This window comes from Urocitellus parryii, chromosome 3, assembly GCF_045843805.1.
Source record: "Urocitellus parryii isolate mUroPar1 chromosome 3, mUroPar1.hap1, whole genome shotgun sequence".
In the NCBI taxonomy this organism is placed as follows: Eukaryota; Metazoa; Chordata; class Mammalia; order Rodentia; family Sciuridae; genus Urocitellus; species Urocitellus parryii.
This window is the reverse complement of record NC_135533.1, coordinates 71,389,268-71,404,869: the sequence shown is the minus strand read 5'-3', so window position 1 is coordinate 71,404,869 and position 15,602 is coordinate 71,389,268. Positions and strand designations below refer to the sequence as shown.

The window sequence follows — 15,602 nt, the reverse complement described above, 5'->3', positions numbered from 1 at the left end:
TTTAATATTTTTTTCTATATTTTTTGATAAATATTTATTTACCATTGATATTTAAAATGAAATACAAACTTCTAAAACACTGTTCTTTTTCTCAAAACCTAAGGCTCTTTTACCCTTAAGTATAATTGAATTCTTTGTTCCTAGGCTCATCATACCATATAAAAAAATACTTTGAACAAAAAGTTTCAATAAGGAGATATTCATGTCATTTTCTAAAAGGTCTCACTTGTCGGTATGTTGCATCATAAAAACAGACTCTTAACCCTTTCCAGAGAATGCTGTTTAATCACATTGGAGATGGGGCCTTGCCGCGAAGTGACCCAAATCTTTCTGCCCCTGAGAAAGGTGGGTATCTACCAGCCCCCTCCTCAGTCCTGGGATGTACAAGGGTTTGTTTTGTCCTCATTTTCTCTAGTCTTCCGTGTGTCCTGTGGAAGGCAGGGCTCTAGGTCCTTAATGATCAGGACTAGTATACTCTTTAGGGAACTAATGAAAGACAGTATTCATGGAATGGATCCATTCTTCATTAACTGAGATTTAAGGGCAGAATCTGAGCAACTTAGAAATGCCTCTGTTGAATGACTTTTGTTGTCTTTCATTGAGTCCCCAAGTAAAGCCTGTTCTTCCTGAAACAAAGTTGCCAATTAGGTTACTTGTTCAGCACAATGAAAATAGCAACTTGGCAGATTGATTCTGCGGTCCCTATCCTTTGTCTCCCTTACAAAGCCCATTCAGCCAGCTCATCTGTTGTTTGTGGTGACTCAGATATGGGTCTTGTACAATTAAATATTATTAAAAATTGCAATCCAGTGCATAACGGAGTGTGCCCTGCTCAAGGTCACACACACGTGCAGACACACACAAATGAGAACCAAATCATGCATCTGAATAAGCAGCCAATTAGCATTAGTTTTGCAACATGGGCAGAAGATGAAGAGCAGATTAAATGTCACTTCTTCAACTGTGGGGGGTGGGGGTTTGCAGCAAGTCACCAATTTGCCGCTTCAGGGTCAGGCCTCAAAAATAGGAGTAGTCCCACAGGCCAATGAATCAAGAGTCCCTAATGAAACGTCCTGGTAAAGTACACTTTAATTGCCCTCATTAAAAACTAGACTGTATTGTCATTTGGGTACTGACACATTAACATTAAAACTTTCCAAAAGAAGATGGAAATTAGTGAGGCCTTAGCCAAAATAATTTTAAAATGCTAATTTAACTTTAATGTTTTGAGTCAAGCATTGATCTTTGCCACTAGAACTTGGGTGGTGTGCTGTTTTTCTCATCTCTTCTATCAAAAGAGAACCACAAAGCAAATTTAAAAGGAATAGAGGAAAAAATATCTTAAGAGTCATTCCACTCCGTTAAATGAAAGTGGTAATTCAGTGGGAAAATGTGGACATTTTCAACATGTCCAGGAGATGGCAGTATCTATACAGGGAGTGAGCTCCTGGAACTCCAGGCAGACTTCATTGCATAGTGACTGTCACCAACCTTGTCAGTCCTGCCCTGGTTCCTGGCAGGATTGTTCTATATTCCTGCATCTCAGTGAAGCATGGAGCAGATAGATCACAAAATAAGAATGGCACTCAGTATTCCAAATGGTTTCCTTAGGACATACTTCACTGCAATCCACTGATTTCGGGAACAAGACTTCTTTCTTCAAAGAATTGGTCAATGAGGTGGCGTGGTACAGCCATGCTTTCCCAGTAGTTCTGCCAAACAAACTGTTGAAATATTAGGATGTCATTGCCTTCTCCCTTTTTGGGTGCCACATGTCCATAAATTTCCACTAAAAAACAAGTTTTAAAATAGACCAGTGACTATATCTTCCATCTGTCTCCCAGCATCTAAACACATTTGTAATTCTCAACAAGTTTCTATACTCTGGCATAGAGATTTGTAGTCCTGTTTTACAGTTTAGGGAATTAAAGAGACATGCTAGCCTACAATTAAATGTCAACTCTGTCAGGTAGCCAATTAAACAGAGTTTGGGTATTCAGGAGGTTTTCCTCTTTGTTTTTTGTTTTTTTGTTTTTTTGTTTTTGTTTTTTTTTTTTTGGTTTTTCATTCTGAATAATTCTGGATTTTTGCATTCTGGATAATTCTGACTTTATTCTAATATCTCAAGTGTTGGAAAAGCAAAGCTGGACCATGTGTTTTTAGCTGTGTTATTCCCTTCCAGCTGTGAATCCTACCCCTAGCAGCTGGAGCCTGGACAGTGGGAAAGAAGCCAAGAACATGTCGGATAGTGGGAAACTTATCTCTCCCCCTGTCCCTCCAAGACCCACACAGACTGGTGGGTATTTGAAGCATTTGAACAATTAGTTTTGTAAACTAACTTTTACTCACTACTCCAACTTCTCCTCAACTCCTCAAAGAAAGGTGGGCGTTTGTTTCTGAGGTGAAAGCCTTGGTAGCTGCATAGTTCTCCCCTTTCCCCAGCTTCTGTTACATGTCCAACATGGTCCATTTCTAATGAAGCCCTTAGGCAGATTTTGTCAGTGCTCCCCAGTCACCATCTTCAACCCTCTAACCCTGCTGGGCCACTCACGTTTCCTCCAGCCTTTGCTTGAGCCACCTGGTTCCTATCACCCTCTGCTAACCCAGGCACTCTCCTCAGTGTCATTCAGGACTCATGCCAAGGTTTCAATTGCCCCTAAATAGGAATTAACTAACAGCAATTTCGATGGGCTTCTGGCATTCATAATTACCTGCTGCTTTCTAAGTCTGGATGCAAGGGGAGTGTTTTTCAAAGGTCGATGCAAGGCACTGCATTCCCTAGGATCCTAGCTCACAAAGCAGATTCTGAGACCTAACCTCAGCCATACTGAATTAGAATTTTAGGATTTCTGAGAAAAGAACCTTGTGTCTGTATTTTTACCACACCTTTCAAGTGATTCTCATGCTTACTAGATTCTGAGAACCTCTGGTAGTGGTTTCTGAGAAACTTCTGGGATGGGGTAGTTCAGTGGTAGGTGTTATGTTTAGTACATGCAAGGCTCTGGATTCAAACCTCATCACCAAAAAGAAAAGAAAAGAAATTTCTTTCATGCGTGTACAGCAATAAGAGGCCACTTTCCTCCTGAATGGAGACTTGAATGTGGAGTTTTGATGTTGTTTTGGGTTTTTTTTGTTTGGGTGGTTGTTATTTGTTTTTGTTTTTGTTTTTTGGTACTGGGGATTGAACCCAGGGGTGCTTAGCCACTGAGCCCTATCCCCAGCTCTTTATATATATATATATATATATATATAATTTTTTTTTTCAATTGAGAGGCTGAGTTGCTTAGGGCCTCACTAAGTTGCTGAGGCTGTCTTTGAACTCATGATCCTCCTGCTTCAGCCTCCTGAGCTTCTGGGATTATAGGCATTGCACCACCACACTGGGCTGGAGCTGTTTTTAAAAGTGTCCTGTCCTACATTACTGACTCTGCTTATTCTGGCTTTGGGGGTCTTCTCAGCACTTACCTATGTCAAAAGGTGACTTGAACTTTACAAATATAGTTGCCCTAAAAATAAGAGAAAATATGACACTGTTTTTTCCATAGATTTTTCTTCACTGATCTTTCATATTTCATTTGCTGTATTCTAGCATCTTGTTCTGTTTCTTTTTTACTAAGAAAGTTGACTTTACCTTTTAAAAATAATCTACATGCTACCCAGTTTGTTCTAAAATTGTCAAAGCTGAAAGTCAAGTTACCTATAATTTTTGAAAGGCACATGAGACCTTTAAACAAAACAAGAAATTACTTTAAGCTTATTGATCATCTGCATCACTGTGTCAATGTGATGACAGGAGATTAAGACACATCAGCCAATTTTTTTTGTATTTCATTTGTGATTCACATAGATTCAGGCTGTCTCCAGTTCAAACCTGATTGTGTCCCTACAGTTAGGAACTTTAAAGGCATTTTTTAAAGGAAAAACAATGTTAATAATATTAGCAATAATGTTAATAATAATTATTATCATCATCATCATCATTATATTGATGGTAGTTAGGTTCCTAGGCCAGTTTCAACCTGAAGACAAGGATATTAATGGAACCATTTTTAGCCTTTGTGGGAAAATGCTTTTCCAGAGAAGGATCTGTGAACCTGCACTGAGTGCCAAGGCCACCATGGAGATGTCACCACCTGCCTGAGTCAAGAAGAACAGGAAACCTTGACTTCTGCCACAGGCATGACATAAATATAGCTCCCAATCAGGATTGGCTTCTCTGTATATGCATGATTTCTTCCATAATCAGTACCCACAGTTGATGAGCCACGAGAAGTAGCCCTTGTGTTAGAAGGTGACATGTCTGACAGCATGCCACAGCCAAGTGAAGGCTACACCCACCATGTGACAATAGATCACTCTTCCTGTTCCCTTAGGAGAGTGACCTTCCTTCTCCCCAGGTAACTTGGCAGGGCGGCCATCCCTTCTGCACTGATTGCCCTCATGGTCTGTCCTGATGTCATCATCCGTGGTCACTGTTGTAGGCCTCTGTAACTGTCTGTCTTTCTTCCTTTCAGCTTTTCTGTGGTTTTCTTAGGAGTTACAAACCTTACTGTGACAACTGGGAGAGTGGCAGCTAATCACAAAGCAACATATCCTGAATTCACTTCAACTTCTCTGTGTGGAATTGGGAAGTGTGGCTTGCCCTCCCCCTGGTGACTGTGTCATATGCAGCTTTCACCCAGCATAGTCACGATCTAGAGAACTGGATATGATCCACAGGCACACACAGAGGGGGCAGTGCCACCATGCATGCTATGTCCCAAGTATAAGACTTAAAAATCTAGTTAAAGAGCAAGGAGATCACTTTTCTGGCCATGATGACAAAATCCATTGAATACCACCACCCATGGGACAAAGGGAAGACCCGTGAACAGTGTTGGGGGAAGAAATGACCAAGGCTTTTTGTCTGTTTGGGGAGTATTGGGTTGGGCTGTGTAAAAGGAGTTTGATTAAATATATTCCCATGGACCTATTCTAAGCTGCCTGGATGGCCTTGGTCTTCCCATTGCAGCCCAGGCCAAAGCCCACAGCTGTCTCCCAAGGACTGCTCCCTGGCACCTCACACCTAAAAGCACCTTACCAGGTAGAGGGATCAAACAGTGGAGAAGCATCTGGACATTAGAGAAATAGAAAGGGCCTTGGACCAATTTGGGGCCCTGTCACTTTGGTCAAAGCATCATGTGTGCACTGGCAACTTTTCGCTAATTGGCTCAGGTCTTAGTAATGCTATCCTTTGTGAAGAATTTGATGGGCCTCGTTTCGCTTCTCCCCTGTCCCTACCCTGCCTTGCTTAGGAGGGCCTTATACACTGGATCATCTATAGGGCTTGAACACAGAGGGTATTTGCATATGGTCAGATGTCTGATTTTTCTTAATTAAAATGTTATCTCTCTCCATTCACAGCTTCACCAGCAAGACACACAACATCAGTATCCCCCTCACCTGCTGGGCGGTCTCCATTGAAGGTACAGACCCTTCTTTAGACTGAGACTAGAGACTAGCCCAGGTTCCTTTATGCTGTAAGACTCATCCCAGACAATTGAAAGGTGTTTTCATTTGCCCAGACAAGGATATACAAATAAGAGGTAGGGGAAGGATGGGTAAGAAAAACTCTGGATTTTCCCCTTGGGGAGCCTTCTCCATGAATGCAGCTATTTGTTTTTGGATTATTAGCCTCACTCCCCAAATAGTAGCAATGAGAACTTAAAAACTATAGTCAGTATGTATAAGGAATTAGGAAAGAAATATGGTCCCAATGAATTTTTAGGAACATTTTCAGCCTATTCTGTTGCTTTAAGGTACTTTGCACAATACACACACACACACACACACACACACACACACACCACGCTTGAAAAACATCAGTAACAAAGATCTCCTAAATATTCTACTGTGGGTGTTTTGCCTTTATCATCAGCCTCACCTGTTTTGACAAAGTGAAGTTCAACTCTCTTTTTAATATTTTATACCAAGATTGTCATTCACATTAGAATTACATATTTAGTCATGAAAAACAAAATGGTAAAGTGGATAAAAAAATTTCTGGAAACAAACTGAGAAAGGTTTAAAGGTCAGAGTTTTAAATTGGTGTGTAGATACAGGCTGCTGAACATCTCTAAACATACAAATCCCTCATGAAGATAAAGAATAATATTTAGTCTCTATCCAAATTGAATCAGACTGGCTGCAAGTCTTGTTAGTACATATGAGAGGTTGGTGTTCAGAGCTGCAGCACCAGAAGCAAATAAAAGGTTGAAGTAAGTGTTGAAAGGACGATTTTGTACCTGAGCGACTTAGGATTTACACGCTCCATGTCCTTCTTGTTGATGAGATGGTTCTAGCTAATGTGAAAAAGACAAATTAGCCTCTATAAACACATAGGGGCATGTTGTGATCCCAGGCATCTGTGCTGCCAAGGAGAGTTGCTGATATAGAAATGGAGATTCTGGAAATCAAAACAAAAAGAAAAGGAGAAAAATCACAAAGAAGTGTGATTTCATTTGTGTTGCCCAGAATTTCTGACACATAAATTTGCTTATCAGTGGAAATTATTTGCTAGTTTTGTTGTCTTTCTGCAATGCAGTGTTATCATAGAGTACACAGACAGCATTTGCTTTGGAAGCCATTGCCTGTCATCCTGATGTGAGGAAAGGAAAGCAACATGCTTTTCCACATTTTTACATGTACTTACTGGCAAAGAGCTCCACATGTTGCTGTGAAATTATCATATGTGTTTTTCAACTTGATTTTGCAGAGTAGTAATAAGATAATAAGTAGTCTAAGGAATTAATTCCTAAAAAATAAGAAGAATCCAAGGCCTGAAAATGTTCAAGTAGCTATCAAACAGTTCTAGTTAGCAAACTGATATATGTTCTCTACAGACCTGCATATATTTTTACTGGCCATGGATAATCTTGAAGCCATGCCTTTGTAAATGGGGCTTGAAAGAGGAGAAAATAGATTGAACGTTTGTGTTGTAACACCTGGATTACATTAGAGGGCACACTGCTACCAAGTTGTTAAATTTAATATGATTAGAATGCATTGTGCTGTCCTAAGTGGTAGAATTCAATTTTTTTTTCAACAGTTAAACAATGGAGTTAAGCTTTTAGAGGAGACTTAACTTACCTGCCTTCTTTTGAATTTGAAATCTAATTTTTGACAAAGACAGCAGTGAATGTGGATTTAATTAGCTATGCTTTATTTTACTGTCTATCAAAGGAAATGATTGGTGTTTACCAGCATTATTTTGTTGAAAAAGAGAGACCAAGGTAAAGTTGGGCCACTGTAGCATTTCTCAAAGTATGTTCCATAGAATATTGGACCTGTGTTATTAGTGGAAAATTGTTCTATGGTCAAATAAAATTAGAAAACACTGGGCTAAACAGAGTTATTCAGGTCTCTCTATTATAAGACTTTGCATGTTAATATGATTTCAAGGTACATAGGAACATTTCCCAGTGGAACCCTTCTTGGAATATATTTTAGGATTTGCTGTCCTTAGATTACCACCTGGGGGAGCAACAGATTCAGATGCCAAATTGACCAGACTGCTGACATAAATGAGTTAAGAAGGCTGTGTAGAAAGCCATGTGGAGGAGTGGGGATTGTGGTGAATTGAAGCATTCATGCCATTGTTGCAGAACTTCCAGTTTTTTAATATAATATCAGAAACCTAGGATTTTGTGTGAAATTTTCCTATTTTAAAAAATTAGTAAATTAGAAACTAATAATTTAAAATTAAAAATTTAACATTAAAAATTAAATTTGTTTTAAAAAAAAAAGTAGCGGATGGAACTGCTCACAGCTTAGGCTGGAATCTGAGGGCTCAGTTTACAGCTTCATCTCAGGAGTCTGAGCAAAGTCAGAAGAATCAAGTGCAAGGCCTCTTGACTAGTGGGAAGTGCCCTACCTACATGTCCTCAAGCTGCCCCTGTGTCCTGCAGTTGTGAACTGCTGGCCTGCTGAGCTAGAAAAGCAAAATGGAGTCCCCAAGGCTGCTTTCACCAGTTGCCTTTCTTTCAAGCTGGATATAGGACAGTGGTTTGCCAACAAATTCCCTGGCTGGTATCTTTCATCCTCTGTTTGAAAATGATAAGAAGTCAAGCCGGCATTGAGGTGAACTGGATGCATGAGAGGCTGGCAGATAAGTGTCAGATGTGCTTGACCACCGCTCATGTTTGAGTCTGGGTATTTGCATTAGTCAGCTTGGGTTCTCATAACAAAACACTATAGTGTGGGGCTTAAACGGCAGAACAGTTCTGATAGCTAGAAGCCCAAGATTAAGGTCTTAAAAGTCTTGATTTCTCCTAAGAACTCTGGCTTGAGATGGGCAGCTGGCTCTTAACATCTTCATATAATCTTTTTTTTTTCTGAATACCAGCATTGCTCTTTGATACCGAAATTCCTCTTTTTATAACAGAAAGTAGTCAGATTGCATCAGGGTGGGTTTAACTTGGTCCCTTCCTTGAAGTTGGCTGCAAATACAGCCACCTGATGCGGTTCTGGAAGCCAGGGCTTCCGAGCGTGGACTTGTATGTGGGTGGTGGGATGTTCAACCCACCAGTGTCCCTGACTCTGCCGTCTCCCCTCTTTCTTTTCCATCTCCCCCTCTCCTTGCCTTGGGAGCAGGGCTCTGTGCAGTCTTTCACCCCATCTCCGGTGGAGTACCACTCCCCAGGACTGATCTCCAACTCCCCGGTCTTGTCGGGCAGCTACAGCAGCGGGATCTCCTCTCTCAGCCGGTGTAGCACGTCGGAAACCTCAGGCTTTGAAAATCAGGTGAACGAACAGGCGGCCCCAGTGTCGGTGTCCAGCTACGCGGGGCCTGGACCCGAGGAGCCGGTGCGCAAAGAGAGCAAAACCCCACCCCCGTACAGCGTGTACGAGCGGACTCTGCGGCGCCCGGTCCCGCTACCTCACAGCCTCTCCATTCCCGTCACTTCTGAGCCACCGGCCTTGCCCCCCAAGCCGCTGACAGCGCGCACCAGCCACCTGGAGAACGGGACCAGGAGGACTGAGCCCGGCCCGAGGCCCAGGCCCCTGCCCCGGAAGGTTTCTCAGCTCTAAGTCACTTTTCCATGTACCTGCGATGAATACCTGGCCGTTTACAAAATAAGACGTATGATGAGAAGACATTTAGTGTAGGCACTTTAATAACTTACTCAGATCTTTCTTTACATGAGTGGAATTAAAACTTGCTTATTAATATAATGTTGCACAATATTAAAAGTTACTGATCTAAAGCCCAGATGTTACATGAAGTAATGGCTGAATCTCTCTGGAACGTTTCTCCTAGTGGTAAATAGTGATAAAGACTCTTTTTGTATCTTTTTATGTTCGCTTTTTTTTATATATATATATATATATAGTTTAATCTTAAAACCAATACAATATTGTCAAACAGTACAATGTGTGATAATGTTGTATACTTTTTACTGAATACTTGATACTCCGAGAAAGCTTATTACCGTCAATGCACATCCTCACACAATGGTCCTTACTTTAGAAGACTTCTGTAAATAAGGTGAGGTTTCTGGCTCTTTCCATGAGCAGAATGTTCAGTGCACACCCTTGAATTGAAAGGTTAAAGCTAGTTAGACAATATATTAAGGGGTTGCAAGGATTGGGACTAGAAGTCATTTTGTTCTTGAAACAAAATGTTTCTTTAAGGTTGTTTTTGATGTTTGACAGCTGTCTGCATTCTTAAAACTCCACCTTGTGAATCAATTGCTAAATCCTTTAGTATCCTGACACCATGTTATCTACTGTATTTCTTTTCAAGGTGCAATTTGCTTTCAGAGTACCAATCAGCTAGATTAAGCAAAAGACCCCAAGAGAAGTGTTTACTTGAATTTTGTGCTTCCTTACTTGAGAGTATCCCATTTAAAATGTTTCATTGCAGAAGAGCAAGTGTTCAAGTATTAATAGGCACAAATTACTGTGTCCCATTAACAAGAATTCAGGAATCAATATAGGACAGTATTAAATCAATAGCGTAAATGAAGAAAAACACCTTTGTGAAAATATATGAGCATGATTAAATGGCAAAAGGACTTTCAAAAGGCAAGGGCATTAACTTTCAGTCCTGCATAAAATTAAAAATTCCTCACAACTCTCTCTTCATACCAGTGAAGCTTGTCTTCTAAGCTGATCCTGTGGTCCTTTTGTTAGAGGAGGATGATTATAGAATGTTCTAGCTTGAATATTGCAACATAGCATCTTAGATCTAGATAGATAAGCTGATGCCGCTGTTGTAGGAGTGTGGAAAATGCACCTTGTATGTAGTAATGTATTTTGTATCTTTGTTTTTTTTCTTTTACTGACTGTTTATAACACTCAATTGACAATAGATATAAACTGTATTTTAAATCATACTGTTAAATATTTTCCCTCTTTTGTTGGGAAGCTCATTTTAGTTTAACCCTATTTGTTTTTGTTGATAGCTTACCTGGAAGGCAGTGACCACTTTTTTATATTCTCTTAATGAAACCATTCAGCAGGTATATGCTGTTGAGGCTGGTTATAGAGGTTTTCTATAATAAATGTTCAAGTATTTTTGTACATAACTGGTTAATTTTAATAAGAGATACCATTATGTGTAAAAAAAAGGTAAAAATAAAAGCAAACAGTTGTGGATACAGTATGATTGTTATAATTATGCCAAATACTTTATGTATGGAAAAAGAATATTTGTACATATGTGCTTTTAACAATAATTCTGCCATATTGACTTTACAATTTTGAATGTCAGAAAAATTAATATATGTTAAAATATTTATGTTTAGTGAAAGTATTCATAATTGAGGAAAGGAACAATTTTAGCTTTGTATCTTGCAAGTTTTGCAGTTGGAAATTTCTTGAACTAGCTTTCGCTTTTGATGATAACACTTTGTGTTTGTAATCATATCCATATATTTATATATATGTGTGTGTGTGTGTATATATATATACATACATATATATAAATGTAGGAAGCTCCATATTTCTATTGCTTTAAGAAGTAAAACCTTCCACTTAAATAAGATGACATGCATAAGATAACAAAGCTTCTTTGATTTCCTTTTCCTGTGTAATTTGATAGATTTCTTGACTAGTGCTTGGGCACAGAATAAATCAGTGTTATTTGCTCTTGAAGCCACTTTTTTTAAGAAAAAAAAATTTTTGGCAGTGAACAGTTGAATTTATCATGTGCGTGTATTTCTAAAGCAGCTATATAGCAGAACATTTCAAGAGATTCCCTTAGCTCAGATGTTCATATTGGTTGCTGCTGGATGGTAAATATTAAATAAAGCTACCAGATTAATCTTCATATTACTGTCTTTATTCCTATCATCAGTGCGTCTTTACCAAGAATAGCAGCTATGTATTGTTGGGCTCCAGTTAATGCACTTCTATTCTTTATGGCTCATTTATGCCATGAAGAACAAAGGGTGAAAAGAATCAGTGTGGGTCACTGTCCTGTGGAGAAGGTTACATTTTTCTGGGTGGCTGAACATTAACTGGCCTAACTAAGCCAATTTAACCAGTCAAGCCATCAGAGTTTCTTTGCATTAGAAAACTTGACACAACACAGGTACAACTGGGCAAGGGAATGACCTAGTGCTGCCTTTGCCAGCTGTGACATGCTCTATTTGCATGCCTGCTTTTATTCCCTGATTTTTATAAAATGTTATGGAATATATTTGACAGTCACTAAATCCAATGACTACAAGTTTTCTGTTAATAAAGACTGGCTTTTAATTTTGTGAGTTGTGTCTGTGCTGTGTTAGGTTTATGACATTCATGTAACTCAATGCTAAGCAAAGCACTGTCTAAAGCTTCTGTCCCATTAAATACCAAAACCCAGTTAAAGGCCATTGTCAACATCTTCCTGATTGTTTCTCAGCATTAACTAAATGACTTAAGTGTTTCTGGAGTATTTTCATAATAACTGAGCCTGTAAGTATTTCAAGTCTACAAGCATAATTACGATATGAATAGGTCAGTTTCCCACCTAAGAAGGCTTCTGTGTGCATTGTGATTGTTCTACAAAAGACAACAAAAGAATAGCAAATCACATAATCTTGCCTTTATTTGCTCTTTACACTTTAAAAGCTGGCTTTTACTATAATGAATTCTCATTTAATGATTAGATTATGTCTTGCCACCAATATATAAGGAAACCAGAAAAGGTTTGAAGATTTGACTATCAATCTCAACATGGCTGTTATTTTTTACATATCCCTTTTGTCTTTTTCTGCATTGTTGAGTTCCTGTTCCCGAAATATCACCAACAATGTTGATGATACAGGGCCGTGTCCATTGCTCAGCATATGAGAGAGCCCCGTCCTGACAGAGCTTTGGCCCTGTCTCAGAGGGGCAAAGACAAGATCAGATTTTATAGAAATTTTGGGGTTTTGTTTACAGTGGGTCTTTCATTGAGCAGGCTTTGATTAAGATTAAAGGTCAAGGTGCACTTGTGTAGGATGGGTGGAGACAGCAAGGCAGGAATTTTGAGTCAAAGTATGCAAAGAATCTTGGGACATAAACCATCCATTGGTGCTTTCTATTAAAGAGTTGATGGGTCCCTTGAGAAGTTCCTATGCTGAATAGTCATCATTCACCTGGACAAGAGATTTCCTGGAAGAATAGAATAATGCTAATAAACAATGGAATAAGTGCATTAGATGGCTGAATTTGTAACTGTGAAAGGTCTGCTACCTGATAAAGCCAGTAACTCAAGAGACAGAGTTATGGGAGAAGAAAGATCGTAAGTGACAACAAGATGGCAGGTGGAAGACGGAGGACTTTCTCCCAAATATCATCGTGCCAGGGTTACAGCCACAAAAGCACATATGGGTTTTATGGGGAGTCTGATTTTAGTCACAGCCAGGTGGGCACTGGAATGGTGATTCATGCTTGCAATAATTAATTCTTTTGACATGGTTTAGGTATTGCTCACAGGTCACCAGGCATTCCAGACATACCTGTCAACCTAAAGAAAGATTACTGGGCTGGGATTGTAACTCAGTGGTAGAGTACTTGCCTAGCATGTTTGAAGCCCTGGGTTTGATTCTCAGCACTGCATATGAATAACTAAAATAAAGGTCCATAAACAACCAAAAAAAATTTTTTTTAAAAGAAAGTAAGTCACTGACAGAGAGTCCTATGACTGGTGATGTTCTCTGATGTTTTCACTTATTCAAGCAGGGCTGACTTCATTGGTTATTCGTTTGGAGAATGATACAGGGGAGAGAGGTGAAACAAACAGTGAAAAACAGACTTGCTAGAGCCAGGAGCAATTTAACCCATTCATGGGCTTCAGTTTCATTTCTCAACATGTATGTTTTACATAGTTGTAATCACAGTGAATCTAGAAAGACTGCCTTATTTTTTGCTTAAAGTTATAGCAATTATTTTCATATTATCACATGCATATAATGATTATTCCACAATTTAATGATTTCTTTGTTAATGAACATTCTATGATGCCTAATACTATAGTACTACAAATGACACCACTGAGACCTTCTCATTGCATACAGCTTTTTCAATGTTTTGCATTATTTCCTTAAAATGGATTTCAGACTGAATTGTAAAAAATAAACCAAATACATAAGAATTATGTTAAGCCAGGTGCAGTGGTGCACCCAGTGACTTGAGAGGATCAAGAGTTCAAAGCCAGCCAGCAACAACAAGGCACTAAGCAACTCAGTGAGACCCTGTCTCTAAATAAAATACAAAATAGGGCTGGGGATGTGGTTCAATGGGAGAGTGCCCCTGAATTCAATCCCTAGTACCCCCAAAAAAATATGTTAAAATATGTTTTGTTTAAAGAATGATGGCTTTGTAGTTCTCGTTCTCTTGTATAAGAGAAAAAAAATCATTTTCCTTGGATCTTTCCAGTTCCTAGCAGGCCTACCATAACAAAAGGTAGGCTAACAAGGAAAACAAACAGAAGTCTTTTAACGTGTACCTTATGTACCTGTGGGAGATGTCCAGAGAAAAATAAGCAACCCTCAAAGAAGTGGTTTAGAATTCAGGCTTAAGTACCACCTTCAACTAAAAACAAAGAAAAAGGGGTTGGGAAAGGAGGCTAGCTATCAGGAGGTGACCAGAAAAAGCAGAAAAAATGAGAGTAAAATTTAATGTGTCTGTTTCAGTTCCAGCCTTCACAATTGATAAGAGTCTCTTGTGATTCAGCCATCTTTGTCTTCCTGGCACAGTGAGGGAGACCCCCTTACAAATGGAGATTTCCCTCATTGATGTGAATTTCTGGTACTAAAGGGTATCTTCTATTTCCAGAACATCTCCCATGTCTGATGTTTCTCAAAATAATCATCTCAAAATAATCTTTATGTCAGAGAGGCATTTTGTAGGGTGGGATATTTTGGTCTACAGTCATATCTTGGGGTGGCATATTCTGGTCTTCTATACATAAATATAGGTTATTTCTGAAAACGGTTGCACCCATTTTGGGGGCACTAGCAGCATAATTTTGTGGCAATTTTTTCAAGATTGGCTATCATGATATTACTTTCTTTTCCCCCCTCTAATTTAATATATAGGAAGAAACTTGCTGCTGTACCTAAACTTTGAGAACATGTTAATAAAGCAATTAAGTATTTTACAGAATCCTGGGCTAAAGAATTGGTACCCTGATAAAGTAAATAAAAGGGGGAGATGAAAAGCAATAGGCAGCCATGCACAGTGGTGCGTACCTATAATCCTAGCTACTCCAGAGGCTGAAGCAGGAGGATCTCAAGTTAAAAATCAACCTGGGTAACTTTTTTTTTTTTTTTTTTTTGGTAACAGAGATTGAACCCAGAGGCTCTTAACCACTGAGCCACATCCTTAGCCCTTTTAAAATATTTTACTTTGAGACAGTTCTTGCTAAATTGCTCAGCGCCTTGCTGAATTGCTGAGGTAGGCTTTCAACATAGGATCCTTCTGCCTTAGCCTCCCAAATTACTGGGCTTATAGGCACATGCCACCATGCCTGGCCCAAACTGGGTAACACAGTGAGACGCTGTCTTCAATTTTTTTTTTCTTTCTTTTTTTTTTTTTTTTTTTTTTTTTAGGCACATGGTATAGCACTTGCCTAAAATGTGCAAGTCCTGAGTTGAATCCCCTGTGGGAGCCAGGGGCCAGGGTGGAGAAAGGCCCCTTCTGAAAATACTTCATCTCAGAGAAGAGATTGCTAGAAAAACATTTGAGGTATTTGGGGTGTAGCTCTGTGGTGGAGCACTTGCCCAGCAAATGCAAGCTTCCAGATTCAAAAACAAAAACCATTTAAGATCCACTGTCATTCCTGAGCATTTTGGACAGATGTACAACCTAATTTATCCGGAGTTGACATTGAGATTCATAACCAGAGAGGGAGCCAGACACCTATAAGTAAGGATAATGATCTGAACAGTCAGAAAGTACAACTTTCTGCTCACCAAGTGAACTATCTCCAAGGAGGGTAAGTTATACAAGTGAAGAAGGCAGTTAATCCCAAAGAGAAAAAAAAATTTATATGAGAAAGTAAATGTAACTATAGTATACTATGTGAATGAGAAGCATATGATATTGACATGGAAATGTTGATCTTGCCCCAAATTATTATATAATTTTAT

The 15,602-nt window shown here is 39.2% G+C and overlaps 1 protein-coding gene across 1 annotated transcript in view; it reads left to right on the top strand.

Moving 5' to 3' along the window:
* Positions 1–11,283, top strand: part of Dock4 (dedicator of cytokinesis 4) — a 437,995-nt gene extending 426,712 nt beyond the window's left edge. The window contains exons 49-52 of the mRNA XM_026408408.2: positions 273–345; positions 2,183–2,296; positions 5,404–5,465; positions 8,632–11,283. Of these exons, the coding sequence (XP_026264193.1) occupies positions 273–345; positions 2,183–2,296; positions 5,404–5,465; positions 8,632–9,069 (687 nt within the window). The 3' untranslated portion in view covers positions 9,070–11,283. The remainder of the gene's footprint in view (positions 1–272; positions 346–2,182; positions 2,297–5,403; positions 5,466–8,631) is intronic.
* Positions 11,284–15,602: the final 4,319 nt, after the last annotated feature.